The sequence below is a fragment of the Eriocheir sinensis genome, unplaced genomic scaffold, assembly GCF_024679095.1.
Source record: "Eriocheir sinensis breed Jianghai 21 unplaced genomic scaffold, ASM2467909v1 Scaffold1134, whole genome shotgun sequence".
Lineage (NCBI taxonomy): Eukaryota > Metazoa > Arthropoda > Malacostraca > Decapoda > Varunidae > Eriocheir > Eriocheir sinensis.
In genome coordinates this window covers 11,964-38,034 of record NW_026110446.1, presented here as the reverse complement: position 1 = coordinate 38,034, position 26,071 = coordinate 11,964, and the positions used below count along the sequence as shown (strand labels likewise).

Sequence of the window (26,071 nt, the reverse complement as noted above, 5' to 3'; positions counted from 1 at the left end):
TGCCTGAAAAGGTGTGTAAAACCTGCCTGGGTACACAAGTGCCTGCAAAAGTGTGTAAATACCAGCCAGGGTACACAAGGGCCTGAAAAGGTGTGTAAACACCTGCCTGGGTACACAAGTGCCTGAAAAGGTGTGTAAAAACCTGCCTGGGTACACAAGTGCCTGAAAAGGTGTGTAAAAACCTGCCTGGGTACACGAGTGCAGAGTAACAGCCACACCCTGCAACACTCAGGATGCAAGTAACTGCTGCACCAATAAATGCTCCCGACAACACTACGTAACACTATAGTATAACCGTAAGCCTTAGGAAATATAAAGGCGTAAATCCATAAGCCTTAGAAAATATAAAGTCCGGAAGTAAGAACTGAATCCCCATTGATCCTCAGCCTGGTATCCTCTGAAGCCTTGGCCCGCCTGAGGACTGGAGTCACTCTGCAGACCTAAACTCCTCCACACACTTGGTGGCCTCAGTGAGGGCAGACATCAGCTCAACGTTGCCTTCCTCCATCTGTAAGGAAACAGACATTGATACAAGGTGACTTGCTGCCACTTCTGACTATATTCACCTACTAAGAAATCCCAACACACCCTTGTTTTGGGAGCAGCTGTGTGGTACAGATGGGGCACCAGCCCATACACCCAGGCCAGGGGTAACCTTTAACCTTTAGAGCATAGGTCCCCAACCTGCGGCCCGCGAGCACCCTTGGTGCGGCCCGCGGGACTTTACATCATTCAACATTAGGTGCGGCCTGCCGAAGGGCTCCAGGATCGTTTCTGTGGCCCGCGGTGCAGACTGTGGGCACATGACCGGTTTACAACTTTTTAAATTTCTGCAGTGCTGAGAGCCAATGAGCGTGCGCTGTTAAGCCGGCCAATCAGCGTCCACTATGGCGCACTTTTCGGCTTTATAAGGCTTCGGCCATTCAGTTTTCAGTGTCTCTCCCCTGCTCTAGACTGCTGAAAGACTTGGCATGTGCTCAAGACTATGCAGTGACAGTCTCAAACAGTTCAATGTGCTCGGCTCCCTTGAGAACCCTGTAGAACTGTGGGATACCTTCAAATGCGACTCTTCGAGCTGCCAAGGAGTGTATTGGAAAGCGCCCGAGATCTAGGAGTGGGTTTGCCTCGGAGGAGATGCTGGAGAATATTGAGGAGAGACGCGCTGCCAGACACTTGCTGGGAATCGGGACCATTACAGGGCTCTGTCACGTAGGACCAGAGCTCTCCTGAGGAGAGACAAGGAGAGGTATGTCAGGGGTCTTGCTGAGGAAGTCAAGGGACACTTAAATGAGAATGACTTCCAACCTGCTTACCGAGCCCTGAAGAAGCTCTGCTTCAAGTCTCCCTCCCAGGTGAGCGCTATCCAAACAGCTGATGGCTGCCTCGTGTCGGACGTGGAAGGGCAGAGGGCTCGTTGGGCTGAGTACTTTGAGCAGCTGTACATGGCAGACCCTCCAACTGGGCAGCTTCCAGCTACTGGGTTGCAGGTGGCGGATGCCGATCCACCCATTGACGAAAGCCCACTCTCTCTTGACGAGGTCAGAGAGGCTGTGGCAAAGTTGAGGGGTGGAAAGGCACCTGGCACCTGTAACATTGTTGAGGAGCTGCTCAAAGCTGGATGTGAGGCCATGATCCACGGGTTGAATGCAGTCTTGACGGCTGTATGGCTATCTGGCACTACTACTCCTGACTGGAAGAGTGGACTCTTAGGGGCTATCGCTGGAATGACTATCTGGAAAGGGAAAGGGGACCGCCAAGACTGCAACAACTACTGTGGTATTACACTGCTCAGTGTGCCAGGCAAGGTGCTTGCCCACCTATTGCTAATGCGAATTCGCAGCCAGCTGCTGAAGATGCAGAGACCTGAACAGTCTGGGTTCACGCCTGTTAAGGCAGCAACTGACCGCATCCTAGTGCTTCACGTACTGGTGGAGCGCCGACGTGAGTTTCGACAGGGGATGCTTGCAGCCTATGTCGATCTCAAGAAGGCGTTTGACTCGGTGCATTGCGAGGCACTCTGGGATCTTCTGCGACTCCGTGGGATTCCTGCAAAGACTGTTGGTTTGCTGACTGGCCTGTATTCTGGGACTGAGAGTGCTGTGAAGTGTGGAGGGGGTGCTTGTCCAGCTTCTTCCCCGTGGATGAGGGAGTGAGGCAGGGCTGTCCTTGCCCCATCGCTTTTCAACACTAGTATGGACTGGGTACTGGGCAGAGCTGTGGACCAGAGTCATTGCGGAGCATCCACTGGCAATACCAGGGTCACTGACCTTGTTTTTTACTATGATCCAGTAACCCAGTATCCAGTATGGGGAGGCGGTGGCTGAGTGGTTAGCGTGCCGGCCTCACGTCTGGTGCATTGTCCATGATGTGGGTTCAAATCCGCACTAACCACTTGGGATTTTTCAGTCACCACCGAGTGGCCTAAGACTACCCACATGCTGTCCTGAAGACCACCTGTCAACCCGGACTCTAGAAGAAGCTGTACAGCGCAAGTGAAATCAAGAATGAGCTCCGGGGGCAGCATGAGACAATAATAATGGCGCCACTATAAACAATTGCCTGCGCCATGACGGGCTCGGGCGAACCATCAGGCCCATATGAATTAGCCCACCAGCGCTATGGGCCACATGTAAAAAAATATAAATAAATAAAATCCTGGCAAAGTCGCTGGAGGTTTCGGTGATGGCTCTCGAGGCACTACACGAGAAGGCAAAGCCCTTGGGACTTGAGGTCTCCTGGGCTAAGACCAAGGTACAGGTGTTTGGAGGCTTGCTGGATGGAACAGTACAGTCTGTACATGCATGTGGCGAGGACATTGAGATCTCGGAAAATATTACTAACCTTGGCGGTGTAGTTAAAATAACCGGTGAGTCTCGCCATGAAGTCTTACGGTGGATTGGCTTGGCCCACGGTGTTATGGACTCGCTCAACACGAGTATGTGGCGTTGTCAATACCTGTGCAGAAGGACAAAGATCCGGATCTTCCAGTCCCTTGTGCTCCCTGTCTTACTCTGTGGCCGTGAGACATGGACACTAAATGGAGACTTGGAGAGGCGGATTGATGCCTTTGGTAATAACTGTCTACGCAGAATCATGGGATATCGCTGGAATGACTTTGTGTTGAACCGTTGACTGCTCCGTGAGACTGATTGGACATATATTACCTGCATAGTCCGTCAACGCCAACTCCGGCTATACGGGCACGTGGCACGTTACCCTGAAGCTGATCCTGCTCATCAGGTTGTCTCTGTGAGAGACAATCCTGAGTGGAGGAGGGCAAGGACACCATGGAGTTTATGGCTTGAGCAAGTCAATATATCCTGCCGGGAGGTACTCAGGATGGGAAGAGGGTTGGCATGGAGACTCGCCCGGAGGGACCCTCGGACTCGTAGGGTGGATGAGGCGATGCACCCCCCAGCGTATGCCCCCACTGATTGATTGATTGAATGTATGAGAATGAGTAAGTTGGGGACACAGGTGTGGAGGCGTGTTCTTGGCACTATCTAGTCTCAAGAAGAGTGCCGGCGATGTTCAATTCACAAAGTTACGAGTGCCACATCAGAACAAAGATTCACAGACGCTCAAAACCTCTGCCCTGCAGTCTTAATCCTACTGTGGTATTGAATTACCACTTGTTCCCTACTTCATAATTGAGCCTCAGTTAATCAGCAATAATAATAATATACTACATACAAACTGGAAGAATTTCCACAATAACTAACTAATGAGGAGCACAAGCCAGGAGACATCACTTCACTTCACTCCTGCGTTGCCTCCACCCCCGGCGGAAGCCTCCACACATCCTCACTTCTCATTTCATGCCCCTCCAGATCGATCAACTCAACCCAGCCATGAATTACTTGGGTGTCCCCTTGGTGACCTCCTCTCAAGGTTTTCTTCTGCTAAAAAAATACTAAGCAGGATGACATCCGGGAGGCATGCCACGTGGCCATGTAGCCAGAGATGGCGTTCATGGACTAAGCTGGTAACGGCCTTGATTCAGTTTCATCGCTTAGTTGCTGGTTTGACAAAAAGCATTCCAGCAATGCCCCATAATCCTGTGATGGCACTTGGTACCAAAGGCACCAACATGCTTCTCCAAATCTCTATTCAGTCTCCAAGTCTCAGGGCCATACAGTAAGACAGGGAGCACAAGCGACTTAAAGATTCAAATCTTTGTCCGCCTGCACAGGTATCAACACCACCATATCAACACTCACATTGAGGGAGCCCAGAACACCATGAGGGCCATACAGTAAGACAGGGAGCACAAGTATCACAGGTATCAACACCACCATATCAACACTCACATTGAGGGAGCCCAGAACACCATGAGGGCCATACAGTAAGACAGGGAGCACAAGTATCACAGGCATCAACACCACCATATCAACACTCACATTGAGGGAGCCCAGAACACCGTGGGCCAGGCCAATCTGTGGCGTGACTTCCTGGTAAGAACCACCATTGTTATGCACTACAATACCAAGGCATGTGAGGCTTTTGGTGACTTCAACATCCTCACCACATGCATGGGGAGGCGGTGGCTGAGTGGTTAGCGTGCCGGCACCGCCTCTGGGAGATCCAGGAGGGACGCAGGTTTGAATCCTGGCCGCCACACAGCTGGGATTTTTCAGTCACCGCCAAGTGGCCTAAGACTACCCACATGCTGCCCTGAAGACCACCTATCAACCCAGACTCTAGGTTACCTCTCCAAAGAAAGGCTCAAAGATGAGCTCCGGGGGACAGTATGAGCCAAAACAAGATGGCACCACAATAAATATTTGCCTGCGCCACAACGGGCTGGGCCGAACATCAGCCCCCACCATTGAAAAAGCCTAATGGTGCAATAGGACGCAAAAAAAGACTGAGCTGTGTCACCCAGCAAGCCTCCAAATGGCTGAACTTTGGTCTTGGCCCAGGAGGCCTTCAGTCCCAGAGGCTTCACCTCCTCATGCAGCACTTTGAGAGCCGTCACCAGGACCTCCAGCAACTCTGCAAGGAGTGCAGGATCGTCAGCAAAAACAAGATCAGTGACCTTGATGTCACCTACAGATGCTCTACAATGATTTTGATCAACAACTTTGGCCTAATACTCAGTCAATGCAAGTGTTGAAAAGTGATGGAGCAAGGATACAGCCCTGCCTCACTCCTGGAATAACAGGGAAGAAGCCAGAGACATCTCCCCCACACACATCACAGCACTCTCAGTCCCAGGGTAAAGGCCAGTCATCAGGTCAGTAATCCATGTAGGAATCCCATGCATCCGTACATGTCCCAGAGTGCCTCACAATGTACTGGCTCAAAAGATTTCTCGAGACAGATATGGGCTGCAAGCACCCCGTCAAAATTCACATCAGTGTTCCACAATGACGCAAAGTGTTGTGATCCACTCAAAAGTTGACTTGCTGGGCATGAACCTGGATTGCTCAGGTCTCTCAAACTTGAGCAGATGAGATCGAATTCGCATCTGCAGCAGATGAGCGAGCACCTTACCCGGCACACCAAACCACGGTGATTGTTGCAGTCCTGTTGGTCCCCTTTCCAGATAGGGACAACCAACCCCCTTTGTCAGTCAAGAGGAATGGCACTGGACTGCCCACACAGCACACAGCACCACATGCAACCCATGGCTCATGGCTTCACCCCCAACTTTCAACTTCTCTGCGCTGATGTTGCAGATCCCAGCTGCCTTTACACCCTTCAACTTTTCACAGCCTCTCTCACTTTTGCAGGAGAGGCTGGCGTTTTGTCTATTGGTGGATCAGCAGTGGCCATCTGCAACCCAGCCAGAGGGACCTGTACACTTGGGTACTCTGCTGTGTACGACTGCCAAAAGTACTCGGCCCAATGAGCCCGGTACACATCTGCATCTGATGTTATCTGCCCATCAGCTGCTCAGACAGTACTCATCTGAGATGTGAATTAGGAGCAGAGGTTCTTCAGAGCTGGAGAGGCAGGTCTAAGGTCGTCTGCATTTTGACAACCCTCAACATCCTTAGCAAGATTAGAGAAACTGCAATAACACACTGAATAGATCATTGGCCTATTTGGGATGCTGCCTGGCTTCTGCTAGGAAGGCTCGGGTTCGATTCCCGGCACTCAGTGGTGTTCATTACGGATCCTTAGCAAGACCTCTGACATACCTCTCCTCAGAAGGGTTCCAGTTCTCCTGTACTGCTCTCAAGTCCCTGGCCAACTTGGCAGCATGACTCTCCTCTATACACTCAAGGCAATGCCACTCCTAGTCCTTGGATGCTCTCCAATGCACCCCTCGGCAACTCTGAGTTTCACATTTAAAGGTATCCCACAACCCTCCAGGATCTCTCAGAGTACCCACTTCAAACCAATTTGAGACTGCCACTGCATACCCCTGAGCACACACCTGGTCCCTGAGCTTCTCAAGATAAGGCTGCAGAGAGTTGCATCTCAAGAATTTCATGGACCTGAAGCATATCCTCAATTTTGTAACAAGAAGTCTGTGGTCAACTGTAATGAACTCAGCAGTGTAAAACCCTACATTTCTGGAGGATCCTCTAACAAGTACTAGCAAGGATGTGATCAATCTCCTTTGCCACACCACTAGTATTGCTGCTCCAAGACCAGCGGCAAGGCTCGCATCTCAGGAACCAGTAATCCTCAGCCTTCTGGGTTTTGCAAAGCTCAGAAGGAGTGAAATGTTGATGTTTCTGGTACAAGAGCCGTGGGGACCAACACATATCACACAGCCATCTCTCTCTGTGCCAGTAACTGCATTAAAGTCACGCACGACAATGAGTGTGTTGTGTCGGGGGCACTGGTCAACTACAGAGTCAAGCTTGGCGTAGAACATCTCTTTCTCCTAAAGTCCACACATCTCAGTAGGGGTGTACACTGCAATAAGAGATATGAAGGCCAGGGAGTGCTTCAACATCACCAGCATCACACACTCATAATCCCCAACAACAGAGGACTGCAGTCAGCGAGAAATGGCCACAGCTACTCTCTTGAGACAGGCACCATCGCTGTGGCCCACTACTGATCTCTCCCTCACCAGGTCTCCTCATCTCAGAGCCCCACTATGTTCACTCTCAGCCTCCCGAGTTGTGTTCCACCCAAAATTGACGTCTCTTCTGGGTTCTTGTTCTGTTTTCCTGCGTTGGATCATCATCTAGCCTCGTCTATTTTTTTTTGTTCCAGTTTTAATTTTTGCCCTTCCTTGAGCTCCCTCCGTTGCTGTAAAAAATGATATAATCAAGCTGACAAATGAGGCAGTCGCTGATCCTCCAGAGGGATCAGGATGTTCCAGGCACCCACGCAGAGAGTCTGCCAGAGATCAACACTTTTTAAAGTTTCAGATGCCTGTCTTATGGGATTATAGCTGTGGCATTAGGGGGACAAAACCAATTATATGTAGTTTGAACAAGGAAAGGCAGGCTATGTTTCTGTCTTGGGGGATTACAGCTGTGGCATTAGGGGGACAAAACCAATTATATGTAGTTTGAACAAGGAAAGGCAGGCTATGTTTCTGTCTTGGGGGTTACAGCTGTGGCATTAGGGGGACAAAGCCAATTGTATGTAGTTTGAACAAGGAAAGGCAGGCTACACTTCTGTCTTGGGGGTATCACTGAGGCACTTGAAGGACAGAGCCAATTATATCTAGTTTGCACAAGGAGAGGCAGGCTATGTTTCTGTCTTGGGGGTTACAGCTGCAGCATTAGGGGGACAAAGACAGTTCTATCTAGTCTGCACGAGGAGAGGCAGGCTATGTTTCTGTCTTGGGGGTTACAGCTGCAGCATTAGGGGGACAAAGCCAGTTCTATCTAGTCTGCACAAGGAGAGGCAGGCTATGTTTCTGTCTTGGGGGTTACAGCTGCAGCATTAGGGGGACAAAGACAGTTCTATCTAGTCTGCACAAGGAGAGGCAGGCTATGTTTCTGTCTTGGGGGTTACAGCTGCAGCATTAGGGGGACAAAGACAGTTCTATCTAGTCTGCACGAGGAGAGGCAGGCTATGTTTCTGTCTTGGGGGTTACAGCTGCAGCATTAGGGGGACAAAGACAGTTCTATCTAGTCTGCACGAGGAGAGGCAGGCTACACTTGTCTTGGGGGGTATCACTGAGGCGCTTGAAGGACAGAGCCAATTTTTCCTAGTTTGTATGAGAAAAGGTAGGCTACACATTATCACTGAGGCGCTGGGAGGACAAAGACAGTTCTATCTAGTCTGCACGAGGAGAGGCAAGGCTACACATCTCAGGCAGAACAAGATACAAGTTGCGAAGGAAAACTCATCCTTGGCACACCACATACTAGGTCACTTTTCCCTTGCATTATATTTCTTGTTCATCCTGTGGTGTGTATCTTGACTTTCCCAGTGCAAACTAGAGCAAAGTTGACTCTGTCCCTTACACCACATACTAGGTCACTTTTCCCTTGCATTATATTTCTTGTTCATCCTGTGGTGTGTATCTTGACTTTCCCAGTGCAAACTAGAGCAAAGTTGACTCTGTCCCTTACACCACATACTAGGTCACTTTTCCCTTGCATTATATTTCTTGTTCATCCTGTGGTGTGTATCTTGACTTTCCCAGTGCAAACTAGAGCAAAGTTGACTCTGTCCCTTACACCACATACTAGGTCACTTTTCCCTTGCATTATATTTCTTGTTCATCCTGTTGTGTTTAACTTGACTTTCCCAGTGCAAACTAGAGCAAAGTTGACTCTGTCCCTTACGCCTCCATTCCTTGTTTGCATAAAGCACGACAATGAATTTCCTGACCAGTGGAATTTGAGTTAATGTATTAATAAGTAAAATGGTACATACAGCATCGAGGATAAGCTTGTAGTTGTTCTTTATCATGATGTTGGTGTTCCGGATCTCCTCCATGGACTGTCTGATCTGCCCGTCCAGGTCAGCCACGTCATCACTCACTTCCTTGCACACAATGTCCTGCTCCGTCTGGTTGCGCTCCAGGTCCTCGAGAACCCTGCAGAGAAAAGACTTGCCTCACCTTATGCAACAGTGAGTGGGTACTGGACACCCGACATCCGTGGTGCCTCAGTATGATCAGCGGGCCATCGTGAGAAATATGTCAGTAAGTTTGCAGATGATACCAGGATCGGTAGAGTAATTGAGTCGGATCAGGACGCTAGTATTCTCCAGGGTGAACTAAACAGATTGTATGACTGGGCGAATAAATGGCAGATGGAGTTCAATGTAGGGAAGTGCAGTATTCTGAGTGTAGGTAGGAACAACCCCTCATAACTATTGCTTAAATGACAATCTTATGTTCTTTCTTAACACTTGCTACACCTTACACAGACATGAGTGAATAACGGGATCACCGGGCCATGACGAGGAATAAAATGGTGCAATTCTTCATCGCTCTTTGCTTTTGGCAGGAAGGTGAAACCTATCTGGAGGACAAAATGCTCCTCTGGAAAAAGTTGTGAGAGGAACAACTGATACTTGTACAGCAAGGGGAGCAACGGAGCACTTCTCAACCCCTTGACTGTGGATTTCCTGCCAGAAGACATCACCAGGATACAGAAATGGAACAAAGAGTGGCTGCTACAATTTAATATAGAAGAATGTATTCCTGCACCTTGGGAGGGGATATCCAGCACACCGATACCACATGGGAAACACTCCACTATCCACCACAGAGGCAGGGAAAGACCTGGGAGTATGGGTTACCAGGCTACCAGTGAAAGCCAAATCCGTGCCAATCGCAGCGGACGTGTTAAAGGGATTGAAGAGACAAAGGAGGTAAGGAAAAGGCATCTCAATTCATGAGGAAAGAGAAGTGACCAGTATGGAAGTAAAGATTCAAGTGGAACAACCGCATCATACCTACAAGGGGAAGTGTAGAGGAGATAGACATGGCAATAGAAAAGTTGAGAGAGTGAGTTGGTTGGTTGGCAAAAGATATGTGCGGTGAGAGGGCCTGCCAAGACGAGGAAGCCTGGAGGAGCCTCTTCTGCCACGGCGCTCCATTCAGGGGTGGCTGTGTGAGGGGACAGTGTCAGAGAAATAGATGCAAAAGGAAAATTGTTTGTATACTGAAAACTTCATAAAGGCTTACTGTTTCTGCTCCTTGATCTCTTTGTTGAGGCTGTCCTGCTTGAGGTCCCACGCCTGGTGGATGTGTTGCAGCTTGGTTTCTGAGGCTGTGAGCTGCTGAGTTAATTGCAGATTACTCTGTTCTTGGTCCTTGATCTCCTCCTGAAGTTCGGTGACTTGGGAGACCCTCTTCTGGATGGCTGCCTGGATGTCCCTGCCAGGGTACACTGAGGTAAATATTTACACACGCTTCATCTTATTCTTACTGGGCCTGTCACAAGGCTGATCAAAAACATGACTGTGGGAGGCTAAGGATAATAAAGTTGGGAGCATCAGCTGTGCATGGCCACGGTTCTCATCTCTGTACAAGTGGCCCTTGAGCCTGAGGTGGGTGAGAACACAAACAGAAGACACAGGGTCAGCATGACATACAAGTTTACAGTTTACCTTCCCCAGGTTTCCCCAGGTACCCATTTATCCACCAGCCCGAAAGAGAGAATGAACAGCTGGGTGCCTTGTGTGCCTGCCATTTGAACCCTGGCCCACAGATTCATAGTTAGGCACAGTAACCACTGCACCACGGAGATGTTAAAATGAAGCACCTAATTCAAAGAAAGCTGTTTCAAACCAATCGCTGCCATCGGTGGCCCACATCCACGAATTTATCCAATCTTGTTCTGGTACTTTCAACCATGTTTTAACTAAATGAATCGCTGTAATGTCTGTTCCAATTACCCGGCTATTTCCAACCCATTCCTGTCATCTGTGGCCCCTGCCCATAAACTTATCTAACCTGGTTCTGGAACTTTCAATCACATTTACTCAATAAATGGCTGTAAAATCTGTAAAAGTCTCCTTGAATTGAAATTCTTGTTTATCTCCTTCCTTTCTTGCTACTGGTTATTCATGCCCACTGCCAAGATGGTGCTGACCTGCTATTTACCAAAAACACTTACTTGTGGTAAGCCCCTTCATCAAGTCTCCCTGTGGTGTGGCTGGCATGCCAGCTACAGCTCCACTAGCTTAGGTGTGACCCTGGCCAGGGCAGCCACTGCACAGCCCACCAAAAAATTATCCTTATTTTCAAGATGGCTGATAAATTGGCAGTGTCTGAGGAGCCTGGAGAAGATACTGTGATGATCTGAAAGTCCCGGCGGCACTGACTCCTGGGATGGAAATGGGCACCGACACAGAGAAATCAAAACACGCTTTTCTTTGCAGTTTCCAAACGGGTGTTCAGTTATGAGCAGTGAGTCGGAGTGGCTTGGAAAGTCAAGGGTAAAGTAACACCTTGTGCAGCCTTTCAGGTGTTTGGTGCACGATGACCTTTACCTCGCCAAACTTGGGGCTCAGTCATTCTCTTCTGTCCTTCACCGTTTGGTCTGTCTGGTGATTTTTTAATTTTTTTTAAATAAGAAAATATATATTTTTTATTCAAATAAGATTTTTTCTAATTCACACAAATTAATATACAGAAGCCCCCCACCATTCACGGCCTCACCATTCACGGATTCGCTTATACGTGGGTAGGGTATTTGCAACACCCCCCGCCGAACACGGGTGAAAACTCACATACACGCAGTCTGTAGCGCTCAGCTCAAACATTGCAAGCGAGCGACCTACCCGCACTGTTTACCCACACTAAGGTCTCACACGCACCGACAAGCGGGCGAGCGAGCTACCCCCGCCGATTACCCGCCACACGGTGCGTGCCTCGTCCAGCGCTCACGAGGCAAAGCAAGCCATTAGGTGCTGGCGCGTTACCCCCGCTGTTTGCCCGCCACACGATTCATGACTGAGGGCCTCATCCAACGCTCAACTGAAGAGGCAAAGTGAACCATTAAGGGCGAGCGAGCTACCCCTGCCGTTTACTCAACATGGTGTATGCCTCGCCCAGCAGTCACCAGGCAAAGCGAGCCATGAAGGCCGTTTACCCATGCCACACGGTGCATGTGTGCATGCATGTCTCGTCCAGTGCTCGCTCATGCACGAGGCAAAGCAAACCATTAACCCTTTTGTTGCTAAACGCTCGCTGCGAGCTCCAGTCGCACTCAAATTTCCCGCGTATGAGTGTGTTCCAACACCATTTCTCACCCCACAGCATTGCCAATTCAGTGGGTTTTCTATGAAATTTGGTGGAAAATCATATCAGCCTAGCGCAAAAAAAGCACGCAAAATCAATGGATGAGCAACTGGTGGATGTTGTTGACCAATATAGCTACATTTTTGCATAGCTTCACCTATCACATGACTGATATTTTGACCAAATAGTTGTAAATTTTGCAGTTGGCAATACTGCCCTGCCAGCACCCCATCACCAAGAGATCTAGTCAGTAGTTGCCTTACGGCTGACCGTCGCGCACGTATAAATGTTTGTCTTCACAGGCAACACCCCCGGAACGTGCCTGTACTTTCACAGGAGAGGCTTACATTACTGAATCGTATAGAGCTTGGCCTCCTCTTTCCAATGGTGTTTTTGTTTTTTTAACTGTGATGAATAGTTTTTGAGATACAGAGGTTAAAAGAGCGAGCACTAGCGTCACTTGCTGGCAGTGCTAAAAGCTCCCTCCGAGCACCAGTCACACACAGCAAAAAACACCCCCTGAACATGCCTGTACATTTGCAGGAGAGGCTTACATAACCGAATCTTATAGATTTTGGCCTCCTCTTTCCAATGGTGTTTTTGTTTTGTAGCTGTGATGAATAGTTTTTGAGATACAGCAATTAAAAGAGATCCCCTTCCCCCGAGTGTGCCTGGGGGGATAGTCTCGTTGCAAGTGCTTAGCAAGGATAGGGTTAAGGGCGAGCGACCTACCCGAGCCATTAACCCACAACCAACCACAGTGTTGAATTATTAGTCCATATTTAATTTGTGATTTATGTGTATGTAAAACTATATAACAATGCTTAGAAATGCCTTAGAAATCCTTTTTTTTATTCAATCGAGATAAAATTTGATATTTGATTATAGTCCCGTCGATCGCGGATTCACGGATCACGGGAATCTCGCGGAACCAAATACCCGTGAACGGCGGGGGTCTTCTGTAATTATATGAATATGCAGCTTTATATTCACTATACATTAGTTTGAAATATGTTAGAGTATGAAGTACATGTTAAAGCTCCATCATATTCCATCATCCAATCCATCCTGGTTGTCTGTCTGAGCCAGTCCCAGGAGTGACCTGCTGCAGCCAGCCAGCTCTGCACCATAGCTCTGTCTAAGCCTCTAACAGTCTTGCCTGGGCAGGTCATAGTGTTCCTATTTCTAGTGCTGCTTCCAGTATAGTTTAGTCAGCATACCATTTGCTTCCTCTGTACATCCTTCATCCTCATCATGTAGATTCTGAAATTTATTCTGAATTTATAAACACAATTCTTCTCCCTGACTGCAAGGACATTAGGGAGGTTCATTTTCATAACCTTTTCTGCCTCTTTTCCCTCCCCCTCCCCTGCATAAACAACTAGGAGTAAAAGTCTGGAAGCCATGGTGAATGACTATTAGTTTAATGGTTTTACTCTGATTCTGAATGAGTTTGTTGTGGTGAGAGGAGACAAGGAGGCTACAACAAGGGCAGGAAGCAGCTGTTGAGGGAAGAGGATGGCTGGGCAGAGCACAGCAGAGGCAAGGACTTCAGAGGGAGGTACAAGGAATGAGAGCAGCAAAGGGCAATGCAATGGACACAACTACCTGGAGAAGGTTCATAAATGCCATCGACCTCAATCCAGGAGGCGATCAAAGAAAAAAGAAGGACGACTCCATTCTTCCCATTCTGGCAGAGAAGGGAAATCTGAAAACAAAGCAAATGAAACAAACAATTGTAAATATAGACCTCACTTACTTCTCCTTTGACTTTTCCTGCTGGATCTCTTGCAGCATTGCTATGAGCTTGTCCAGTTTCTCCTTGGTTGTATTGATGAAGCTGGCTCTCTGCTGCAGCTGGGCCAGATGATCCTTCTTCTTCTGGTTGTCCTCCTTGAGCACTGCCAACTTCTCGTCCCTCTTCTTGATCTCCTGTTCCTCGCTGGCCTGGATCACAAGGCCCTCCAGCCTCTGCTTCTCACTGCCAGCCTGGTGAACAAGGGACATCATGCCTTGGGGACAAATTTCTGGCTTATGGTAAATTGAGTGGTTGATGGGTGAAGCAAGGCATTCTGAGATGGTTGAGATGCCTGGTGTGACTGAAAGAGGATGACTTTGTCAAGTGTGTATATGGAGAGGACATCAAGGGTGCAATGGATCAATGGACAAGTAATGGAGGGAGAGAGTTGACAGAGCTGGAGACATTTTCTCTGTGGCCAACCCCTTGGAGGAAGTTCCCAGGCAGACAGACACACAGATCACCGGAAAAAGGGAGAAAGTGGTAGCAAGAAGTGAGTGGTTCACATGACAAAGAGATGGTGGGACAGGAAGGTGGGAGGTGTGTCTGTCTCATAGTGAAGTAAGATCACTGGTGGTACAGTCTGCAGTATTCTCGTTAATAGTCTAATACTGTGGATAATACAGGAGGCACATGCATGACACAAACACAGAACAGTGCCACAACTCACTGGAACCTTCAGAACCACAACCAACAAGGTGCAATTAACCCGCTAGCAGCGACGGGACAAATTTGTGCCAGGATATAAACCCCAAAAATAATGATACATAATCTGATCACAAATGCTTTGATATATATTATGAAATGGTTTGTGTGAGGGTGATTTTTTCTCATTTTTCTCGCTGAGAGGGACCATTAAGAAACATGATCCCCGCTGCTACCGGGTTAAAAAGAGAAATCCATTTTCTTGTGTACAGCATGGGAGGCTGCTCAAGGGCAAAGAACAACAACAAAAGCCTGCTGGGCACTGCTCCAGTAAAAGGAAAAGAATGAGGGGCCAGAAAATGTCAAGTATGGGTGGAGTCTTGATACTCTCCTCTTGAAAGAGTACAAGTCACAGACAGGATGAAACACAGACAATGGAAGGCTGTTCCAGTTTATCAGCAAATGAAAGAATGAAGATGCTCATTAACTCTTGCATGAGGAATTTGGATGAAATAGGGATAAGTGTAGCTGGGCCATGGGAAGGCATGCAGTTAGCAGTCAGAATGAAAATATTGGTGGAGACGATACAGAACGCCCAACCTCGAGGAAGCTGATTTAGCTAGAGGAGATATGAAGTTTCCAGTTAAATCTTAAGTTTAAGCCCTTAATAACGATGATGCCGCTGGCGTCATATAGTTCTTTCAGACGCGGGCAACGAGCATGACACCATGCAGTGCCGGAGAGCAAGAAGCTATCTGGAATCTAAAGGGCTCGCGTAACTATGTCTGTTGATGCTAACTGACTAACTGGCACCTATTTTGTCCCTTACCCTGGTAATACCACGACTCTGTGCTAAAAATAGCCTACAGTTCCTGTCTACGCATCATGGCGTCTGCAGAGCAATTATGTTCCCTCAGATGATCTATTTTGATGGTCTTCCTTCAGTTTCTGTTCGTTGTGTGCATGCTGAGCGTAGTCTTGACACCTCCACTGATATACATGGTGTTCTAGATGAACCAATATCTTGTTCACAAGAGTGTTCAGAGGAGAGGGAAGCAGAAGTAGGATTCTTTTAGGAATCATGCAATTCCAGCCAAACGGTCAGTCCAGATCATAATCTGGTTCCACATTTGAGTTACACAGAGGATTTTCTGCAACTTTTGTTCAATGATATTCATTCCAGCGTGAAAAAAATACAAAAATATACCAAAACTATTTTTTGATTTTCACCACAACTTTGGCTCCGTAGGCAGCAAATTTCCGGGTCAAAGATTACAAACTACACTTTTCAGACTCCATCGTCATAAAATGAGCAACTTTTCTTCAATAAATTTTCCTGTATGTCGCACCAGTAAAAAGTTGGAAATTTTGGGGAATCTTGAAATTCCAGCCAAATGCAACACCCTAGAAAATTTCCTATAAAACATCTTTTATGACTTTTTCTCAGTTTCAAAGTGTATTTTCCAGACTTTTGCGTTACGGGGGATCTCCCGAGAAAAACTTTTGCGGTTTAACCCCTTCAGCACCGTCACGTGATAGGGGATGCACTATGATGTACCGTCACGTCCGGGTGTACGTGAAGTTTTCTATTGTTTCAGAGGGCGGGTATATACGGGCGGTATAGTTTATTACACTGTGTTTAGGGGCTGGTGCTATGTACTGGAGATACCCTGAAGCTTCGCCCACAGTCACTCAGGCAAATCAGTGACTGCCACGTCACGAGACATCACGGCACCTCAAGGCTGGCTGGCTCAGGGTTGCCGTTTGGGACTCAGTGCTTGTCTTGCTTCCATAAGAGAAGGATGATATCACTCTGTGTCCCTAGCCTGGCCATCTTGGATTCACTAGAGTCGTTGCAACCGCCGTTATCGCCACTATGTCGGTCAGCAGTACTTCCAAGGCTGGCTCTGAATATCTGCCAGGTGCTTCTACTAAGAATAAAGTGATGATGCCTCAGAGAGTGGTGATAGTGACTCAGTAGATGACAGTGATGAGTCTTCAGACACTATGGAGCCAGTGGAGGAACAAGGCTGGCGCCTCATGTCTGACCCTTTCAGTGATGCCTGGCCTGACCTGGCGAGCGGTATACGGGCCCGGGTCGGGTACACGGGAGCGGTGCTGAAGGGGTTAATGGGGTTAAGATAGACTGAAAATGTATATCGTAGAAAAAGGTGACAGCTGAGTGTTATTGAAAAAATGGGGATAAGTGTTTGGAAGATTGTATTGAGTGGTGGAGAAACTGAGTTTTGAAGCATTGAAGGACATGAAGCTCCTCCTGCCCCATTCAGAAATGATAGCAAGGTCAAGTGTTCTGTAGCATCCAGACTTGTCATGTAATTCATGTTGGGAGGATCTTCTGTTAAAAGATGCTGAAAAATGCAGAGTAGAGTCATCGGTGAATGAGTGGAAAGAACAGTTTGCTTTGGAAAGATCATTAATGAACAACAGAGTGGGAAACAGAACAGAGCCCAGCAGGACACCACTGTTGATGGGTTTAGGGGAAGAACAGTGGCTGATCCCACTCCCAGAAGATTCAAACGCACCTTTCCACTTCTAACCTTCTATCTGATCGCCAGTATGGGTTCCATATGGGGCGTTCTACTGGCAATCTTCTTGCTCTCTTAACTGACTCTTGGTCATCCTCTCTTAGCCATTTCGGTGAAACTTTCTCAGTTGCACCAGACATATCGAAAGCCTTCGATAGAGTTTGGCACAACTCTTTGCTTTCTAAACTGCCCTCTTTTGGATTCTATCCCTCTCTCTGTTCCTTTATCTCCAGTTTCCTTTCCGGCCGTTCTATCTCTGCAGTGGTAGACGGTCACTGTTCTTCCCCTAAATCTCTCAACAGTGGTGTTCCACAGGGCTCTGTCCTATCACCCACTCTCTTCCTGTTATTCATCAATGATCTTCTTTCCATAACAAACTGTCCTATCCACTCATACGCTGACAACTCCACTCTGCATTATTCAACTTCTTTCAACAGAAGACCATCACAACAGGTAGTACATGACTCCAGACTGGGGGCTGCAGAACGCTTAACCTCAGACCTTGCTATCATTTCTGATTGGGGTAAAAGGAACCTTGTGTCCTTCAATGCCTCAAAAACTCAATTTCTCCACCAATCAATTCGACACAATCTTCCAAACACCTATCCCCTATTCTTCGACAACACTCAGCTGTCACCTTCTTTAACATTAAATATCCTCGGTCTATCCTCAACTCAAAATCTTAACTGGAAACTTCACATCTCCTCTCTCACTAAATCAGCTTCCTCGAGGTTGGGCGTTCTGTACCGTCTCCGCCAGTTCTTCTCCCCTGCACAGTTGGTATCTATATACAGGGGCCTTGTCCGCCCTCATATGGAGTATGCATCTCACGTGTGGGGAGGCTCCACTCACACAGCTCTTCTGGACAGAGTGGAGTCTAAGGCTCTTCGTCTCATCAGTTCTCCTCCTCTTACTGATAGTCTTCTACCCCTTAAATTCCACCGCCATGTTGCCTCTCTTTCTATCTTCTATCGATATTTCCACGCTGACTGCTCTTCTGAACTTGCTAACTGCATGCCTCCCCCCCTCCCGCGGCCTCGCCACACACGACTTTCTACTCAAGCTCGTCCCTATACTGTCCAAACCCCTTATGCAAGAGTTAACCAGCATCTTCACTCTTTCATCCCTCACGCTGGTAAACTCTGGAACAACCTTCCTTCATCTGTATTTCCTCCTGCCTACGACTTGAACTCTTTCAAGAGGAGGGTATCAGGACACCTCTCCTCCCGAAATTGACCTATCTTTCGGCCACTCCTCTGTACTCTTTTTAGGAGCAGTAGGTAGCGGGCTTTTTTTTTTTCATTATTGTTTTTTTTTTTATGCCCTTGAGCTGTCACCTTTGCTGTAGGGAAAAAAAAAAAAATAAATAAATAAATAAACTGTCAAGTGGAGCATCATACATAAAAGCAGTGAAACTTATACACATGGAACAGACACTTGCTCCAGCCTTGTCCTTAAGCCGCGAATTTTGAAAAATCAACCGCTTTGGTGCGAATCGCCATAACTCCCTTATTTCTGGGGCAACAGAAAAGATATTAGTGTCAATTGTCGTCAAAATGCAAGGGCTATATTTTATAATTAGCAACTGGGCTCAAAAATTGACTCAAAAGTGTCGAAAATCGAATAAATTCGCAAAAAAAAGATAAAAAAAGTCTTTTTGAGTTCCCATTGAGTACCCATTTTTTGAGAATTTCACAAAACTTATTTAACAAATGATTTAGCCCCGCCAATGTGCTTTCCAAAATAGTGCATAACATATCCCTACTCCCAGTAGTTTCGTCGCTAGAGCTCAAAACATAAACCTTGTCGAGAGCGATTTTGACGAACTCCAGGCATTTTGCCGTTTTTGTCTAGTGTGGCCTTGCTATTGCCTCTAGAAGGCTGTAATTGAGCATGTAGCCCCTCTTGACAATGTAGTCTGACCAGCTTGAAGGATGTTTTGATAGCTCCATTCTAAGTTTGTCGTTGAGCCGTCACAAAATAGTCTGTTTTTCGTCCCTTTCACAGCGATTTGGACACACCTTAGTTTTTTTGCTTATAACTTTTTTATTTATTTAATGTTTTCCAATTTTTCTTTTCTGATTATTAATCTGTATTAAAAGAGCTTTCATTTGCCATCACGGAGTAGAGGGTAAAGTTTTGAACTGGGTCAAGGCGTGGCTTAGCAATAGGAAGCAAAGAGTGCAAATCAATGGTAAAAGATCTGACTGGGGATGTGTTACGAGTGGGGTCCCACAAGGTTCGGTATTAGGTCCACTTTTGTTTATTATTTATATCAATGACTTAGATACAGGAATTAGTAGTGATGTTAGTAAATTTGCAGATGATACCAAGATCGGTAGAGTAATTGAGTCGGATCAGGACGCTAGTATTCTCCAGGGTGAACTCAACAGATTGTATGACTGGGCGGATAAATGGCAGATGGAGTTCAATGTAGGGAAGTGCAGTATTCTGAGTGTAGGTAGGAACAACCCTTCACATAACTATTGCTTAAATGACACTCTCATAAGCAGGTCTGGGCGCGAGAGGGATTTAGGGGTCTTAGTGAGCTCTGATCTCCGTCCAAGGGCACAATGCATTCAAGCTAGAAATCGAGCAAATAGGGTACTGGGATTTATTTCAAGGAGCGTAAGCAACAGAAGCCCCGAAGTCTTCCTCAAACTATATTTAGCATTAGTTAGACCTCATCTTGACTATGCGGTTCAGTTCTGGTCACCCTACTATAGAATGGATATCAAAATGTTAGAATCGGTGCAGAGGAGGATGACTAAGATGATTCAGGGGTTGAGAAACTTGCCATACGAGGAAAGACTCAAACAGTTAAACTTGCATTCTCTAGAAAGGCGAAGGGTGCGTGGAGACATGATCGAGGTTTATAAATGGATGAAGGGCTTTAATAAGGGAGACATTCATAAGTTTTGTTGGTAAGAGAACCGGGTAGGACACGAAGTAATGGGTTTAAACTGGATAAATTCAGATTCAACAGGGACACAGGCAAAAATTGGTTTACAAACAGGGTGGTGGATGAGTGGAATAGGCTTAGCAGTCACGTGGTGAGTGCCAATACAATTGTCACATTCAAAAATAGACTAGATAAATTCATGGACAGCGATATTAGGTGGGGTTAGATACACGGGAGCTTAGGGTCAAAGGAGCTGCCTCTACAGAATGGACATCAATTTGCTAGAATCAGTTCAGAGGAGGATGACCAAGATGATTCAGGGGCTGAGGAACCTCCCATATCAAAATAGGCTGAAACATCTAAACTTACATTCACTAGAGAGACGAAGAGTGCGGGGAGATCTGATAGAAGTATTCAAATGGGTCAAGGGTTACAACAAAGGCGATATAAGTAAAGTTCTGAGAATTAGCCAGCAGGATAGAACTCGCAGTAATGGATTTAAATTAGAAAAGTATAGATTTAGGAGAGATATAGGCAAGCATTGGTTTAGTAATAGGGTGGTGGGGGAATGGAACAGACTCAGCAATCACATAGTTAGTGCAGGGACGATAGTTTGTTTTAAGAGTAGACTGGATAGCTACATGGACGAGGACGACAGGTGGCAGTGAGGTGTGGGTGCAGTAAGGTGATGGGGTGCTGGATGCGTGCCAAGTACCGCCGGTATAACGAGGATCAAGCCGGCGGTGGCGACCAGTGATGCATCAAGGATGGTGGGTGTGGATCAAGGTTTACGTTTCGAGCTCTGGCGACGAAACTACTGGGAGCAGGGAAACGTTCACCATTTTGGAAAGCACATTGGCAGGGCTAAATCATTTGTTAAATAACTTTTTTGAAATTCTCAAAAAATGAGTGGGTTTCAAGGTTGGGAACTCAAAAATACTTTTTTTGTTGTTTTTTGCAAATTTATTAGATTTTTGACCCTTTTGAGTCAATTTTTTTAGCCCAGTTGCTAATTATAAAATATAGCCCTTGCATTTTGCCGTCAAGTGATACCAATAACTTTTCTGAAGCCCCAGAAATAAGGGAGTTAGGGCGATTCGCACCAAAGCGGTTGATTTATCAAAATTCGCGGCTTAAGGACAAGGGCGCCGCAAAATCAAAAGAGAAAGACGTCCATTGCTTGAGATGTCACTGATACAACCTTAAAGAAAACACACATGCAAGTTACTCTAAAGTCCACGCCAGCCCAAAATAAGTGTGGGTCTACGACATCGGTAAGTGTGTCAATCCATTGTTTTTCTTACAGCACAGGAGGCAGCTCAAGGGCACTATAGAAGTCATTCCCAATTATAAAACTCATTAGTTATTACAGAACTCACTTGTGACTCTAGAAGAATGTGATTATAAGACTCATATGTGATTACAGAAGACTCGCTCGTGGTTCTGATATCCTCGCTCGGTGACAAGACAAGATTCCCTCAGACAAACCTCCATGGTCCTGAGCTCAGTGTCCTTTATGGCTATGTCCAGCTTGGCCAGAGAGAGTCCCAGTGCATCAAGCTGGGCCTTCAGAGCTAGCTTCTCCTCCTGGCACCTCTGCAGCTCCTCCGTCTTGGCTTCAACTCTCCTCATGTCCTGCAGGAAAGGGTCAGGTTGTAGTACTCAGGCATCAGAGGAGCAGGAGGCCAATGGGTAATGAAAGGCAGTACTGCTGGACCGGAAATGTAGTTTGTTATGATACTGGTTGGGTGAAGAAGAGGAAACACACACACACACACACACACACACACACACACACTGATGCACACACACACACACACACACACACACACTGATGCACACACACACACACACACACACACACACACACACTGATGCACACACACACACACACACACACACACTGATGCACACACACACACACACACACACACACACACACACACACACACACACACACACACACACACACACACACACACTGATGCAAACACACAAAACAGATGGGTGGAGTATTTATAAGAAAACAGTATATTAACAAATAGCCAATTCAGATTCAGAGGAGGACGGTCTTGTGTAACTAATCTGATCAGCTTCTATTCAAGAGTAATTGATATAATACAGGAAAGGGACGGTTGGGCAGATTGTGTGTATCTGGACTTAAAGAAGGCGTTTGATAAAGTACCACACAAGCGATTAATATGTAAACTTAATCATGTTGGAGGTCTGGGTGGTTCAATATTGGATTGGATTGTGGACTTTTTGACGAGGAGAGAAATGAGAACAGTAATCAGGAATAATAAATCAAGCTGGATGGAAGTGACCAGTGGAGTCCCCCAAGGATCAGTGCTGGCTCCGATTATGTTTGTAATTTATATTAATGGCATGACAGAAGGGGTGACAAGCTATATGAATATGTTTGCTGATGATGCTAAAATAATGAGGAGGGTGGCTCATGAAGAAGACTGTGTAGCCCTGGGCCAAGATCTCGATATAATAAGTGAATGGTCACGCAAATGGGAAATGACATTCAACACAGAGAAGTGTAGCGTGATGGAGTTTGGTAAGAGCAGTAGACAAATATCGGGGAACTACTCTCTGAGTAATGAAAGAACCATGAGAAAAACTGAAGAAAAAGATCTGGGAGTGACCATAACAGACAAGTTATCCTTTGGAAAACATATAGACCGGATAACTGGGGAAACATACAGTATGCGCGGAAAGTGTTGTCGCCGCCTAAATAAAACATTGATTATGACTTTCTGGGAGAATGGTGGACAAACAAATACGTATCATTGGACCAGTTAGTATTTATTTGCATTGCCCTTCCTTTTTACAATATCCTCAAGACGTTTGGGGAGACTGGTTGCAAGGTTTTGCAGGTAGATGAGTGAAAAACTGGCCCACAGTTGCTTGATTGCAGCCTCAAGTTTCGGCACTGATGACGTGTCCATACCATGCAGGTGTCTCTTCATGTATCCCCACAAGTTTTCTATTGGGTTAATATCTGGGCTATTTCCAGGCCAGTCACTGATGAAGGGAATGTCACAATCAGTCAACCACTGCTTCAAAGATTTTCCTGCATGTGCAGGAGCAGAATCCTGCATAAATACTCTTGCCTTTATTATTTCAAATGAATCGCACAGGACATCACTTAAATGCTCCAAATAGTTGTGTTGGTTTACCCTAACATTAGCAGGAAGAATAACTAATTCACCAACTCCATAGTAGGTGAAACAGCCCCACACCATGAGTGAAGCTGGGTGCTTCACAAACTTTGACGTGTACTTGGGGTCCAAGGGGTCGGTGCCTGGCTTGCGGTACACTCGTGATGACGGTGTCCCGGTCATGGCGAAGGCTGCTTCATCACTCCACAGCACTGTCTTCCATTCCTCCTCACTCCAGGCTAGGCATTTCTTGCAAAATTTTACTCTCTTCTCCCTTTGCTGTGCAGTTAACGGGCTTCTTGCGGGCACGGTAACATTTGTGGCTGAGGTCATCGTGCAGCAGCTGCTGTACGCTCCTTAGAGATACATGTTCCAGTAACTGTGGGTTCTTTTCTTTGATTCCTCGTGCTGTCAGCCTTGGTTCCTTAGCAGCCTGCCTAGAGATAAGTGCACGGGTCCTAGAAGTAGTCTTACGAGGCCTGCCACACTTGATAAGGGGTGCCAGTGCAGTAGCCTCTCCGACGTCCTTCAAACGCTGCACCAGCCGCTGTGTTGTTCTCAGCAACACCAGTTTGACAGGAAATAAATGGGAGATCGTGACCAGCCTTATATCAAGTGAACACCTCAATCCGTTTGTCCCTGCGTGTAGTCATTTTAGGCGTACTGAGAGGGTGGAAGGAAGCAAAATGACAGCGCCATTAGCCTTCGTCTGGCACGCCAGACGATTGTACAACCTCTCTAAATGGCAGCTGAGCAGCTACTGTCGGTGACTGTCAACACTGGCACCTGCTCCCCGGAGAGCGTAGAGGGTTGCCAGTTAGTGATGCAAAGGCGTCAGAACATCTTGTGATCCCGGGAAGGTAGTTGTGAGCCTCTTTCACTTAACGCGAAAAGAATTGTCGGCGGCGCCTTGATGACAGCACTTTCTGCACATGCTGTACAATCTTCTGAGAAACATAAAAGCAGCATTTATGTATTTAGATGAAGAAATGGTGAAGAAACTAATGACATCGATGATACGTCCAAGACTGGAATATGCAGCATTAGTGTGGTCACCTAGATTGAAGAAAGAAATTAGAAAGTTGGAAAGAATACAAAGAGCAGCGACTAAATTACCGGAAACTCTGAGAGAACATACTTATGAAGAAAGACTCGAGAAATTGGGACCAACAACACTGGAGAGCAGAAGAGAGAGAGGGGACCTAATAGCACTGTACAGGATACAAGAGGGGTTGGAGAAATTGGACAGGGAAGACCTAGTGGTACGTGACAGAAGTGTGACAAGAGGCAACGGTAAGAAATTGAAGAAGAGCGACTGTAGGAGAGACATCAAGAAATACAGTTTTCCATACAGAAGCACAACAACATGGAACGGACTTGACGAGGAGACTGTGTGTGCAAAAACAATTCATGAATTTAAAGCCAAACTGGATAATAAGTGTTATGGAGACGGGACAGCACGAGCCTAGTGCGGCTCTTTTCCTGTATTTCAGAACTAGGTACACACACACACACACACACACACACACACACACACACACACACACACACAGACAAATACAAATTGACAAAGTTTAGATGTGTAAAATATGTCAAGAAACTTGGCTTCCTTAACAACACTAAAACAAAACAAAATTATGATATCACACCTTGATATTAGTAAAGCATTTGACAAAGTGACTCACCAAAGACTTAAGTAACCTAGAAGGCCTTGGGATACAGGATAAGGATCAAGGTGACTAGATTAGACTTAGTGACTAGATGGGGATAAACTATACTGGACTTGCATTACTAGTGGCATCCCACAGAGGTTAGTCCTGAGTCATCTACTAACTATCTTGTACATCAACGAAATGGCTTGTCAAGTGGACCAACAAAAGGATGGTGCAGCTCAACACAAACAAATCCAACCTCTAAGTGTGGTATAAATAACCCTCTAAGCAGTTACACGTTAAATAACAGTTCTTGACCGCTCTAACTGTGAAAGGGAGCTGGGTGTGGGTGAGCTCTGACCTTCGACCCTGAAATCACTGCATTACCAAGAGAAACCGTGAAAAGTCTGGGATTTATTTCTTAAGTTTCAGCCCTGGATGCGTATTTCCTACCAGAAGACATCACCAAGCTACAGGAGTGGAGCAACAAGTGGCTGCTACAATTCAAAAAAGAAAAATGTAAAGTCATGCACCTTGGGAGGGGAAATCCAGCATACCAATACCACTGTCCCTATCATAGTCTGTATAGTTTAGTATGTTATTCTCCCTGTCACTTGGAGGTTGTGACAGCCAACTAGGCAAGACGCAATGCACCCTGTTCTGGTGACACGCGGCATGCAGCTGTTTGTTGTGTGAGGGTGTGGTTGTGTAGGTGGTGGTGCGGGCAAGGACGACCCACTATAAGACATGAACCATTCAGACTAAAGTTACAGTGGAGTGTGGAATAGTGTTGGGACGTATATTGTGAGCGGGAGATTCAACACAGATCAATTCTCGCGGCGGTGATTTAGCTCCACCAACACGGACCGCTCAGCATCGCTGCGACAACATGGCGCTGAAAGGGTTAAATGAAGATCAAATGTAGCTATGGATGGGAAGGGCTTTGGAGAATAACCCATCCTCAGGGGCTGCCAAGTGTAGACCAGCTGGCTCCTTGTAGTTTCCTCGTATCCTTGTGTAGCCTCGTGTACAACTGTGTAAATACAACTACGTAACTACGCACACACCTGCCCTCTAGTGGCCGGTGGGTATGTTCAGTGAGGGCGGCAGCGTGCAATATGCTAGAAGTAAATGTGGGGAAAGGCTTTGACTCAGTCCTACCTCTTCCTTCGCCAGCTGATTCTTTTCGTTCTCCATCCTCCTCTCATGGATCTGCTGCTTCATCTTGTGTAGCTTG

General features: G+C 46.7%; 1 protein-coding gene and 2 long non-coding RNA genes across 6 annotated transcripts in view; 2 read left to right on the top strand and 1 right to left on the bottom strand.

Moving 5' to 3' along the window:
* LOC126989365 (uncharacterized) overlaps positions 1-279 on the top strand; it is a 31,648-nt gene extending 31,369 nt beyond the window's left edge. For all 4 annotated transcript variants that reach the window (XR_007743228.1, XR_007743227.1, XR_007743230.1 and 1 more), the window contains exon 4: positions 131-279. This is a non-coding gene — a long non-coding RNA (uncharacterized LOC126989365). The remainder of the gene's footprint in view (positions 1-130) is intronic.
* Positions 92-26,071, bottom strand: LOC126989364 (probable inactive protein kinase DDB_G0270444). Its single transcript, XM_050847983.1, has 6 exons — positions 25,996-26,071; positions 21,504-21,650; positions 13,884-14,113; positions 10,064-10,255; positions 8,803-8,965; positions 92-508 (listed from the first exon to the last, which is right to left on the bottom strand). Exons 1-6 carry the CDS (start codon positions 26,056-26,058, stop codon positions 428-430), a joined length of 876 nt encoding a protein of 291 aa, XP_050703940.1. The 5' UTR covers positions 26,059-26,071; the 3' UTR covers positions 92-427.
* LOC126989366 (uncharacterized) lies at positions 8,926-10,071 on the top strand. The gene is made up of 2 exons (XR_007743231.1): positions 8,926-9,073; positions 9,381-10,071. It is a non-coding gene; the product is annotated as an uncharacterized LOC126989366 (long non-coding RNA).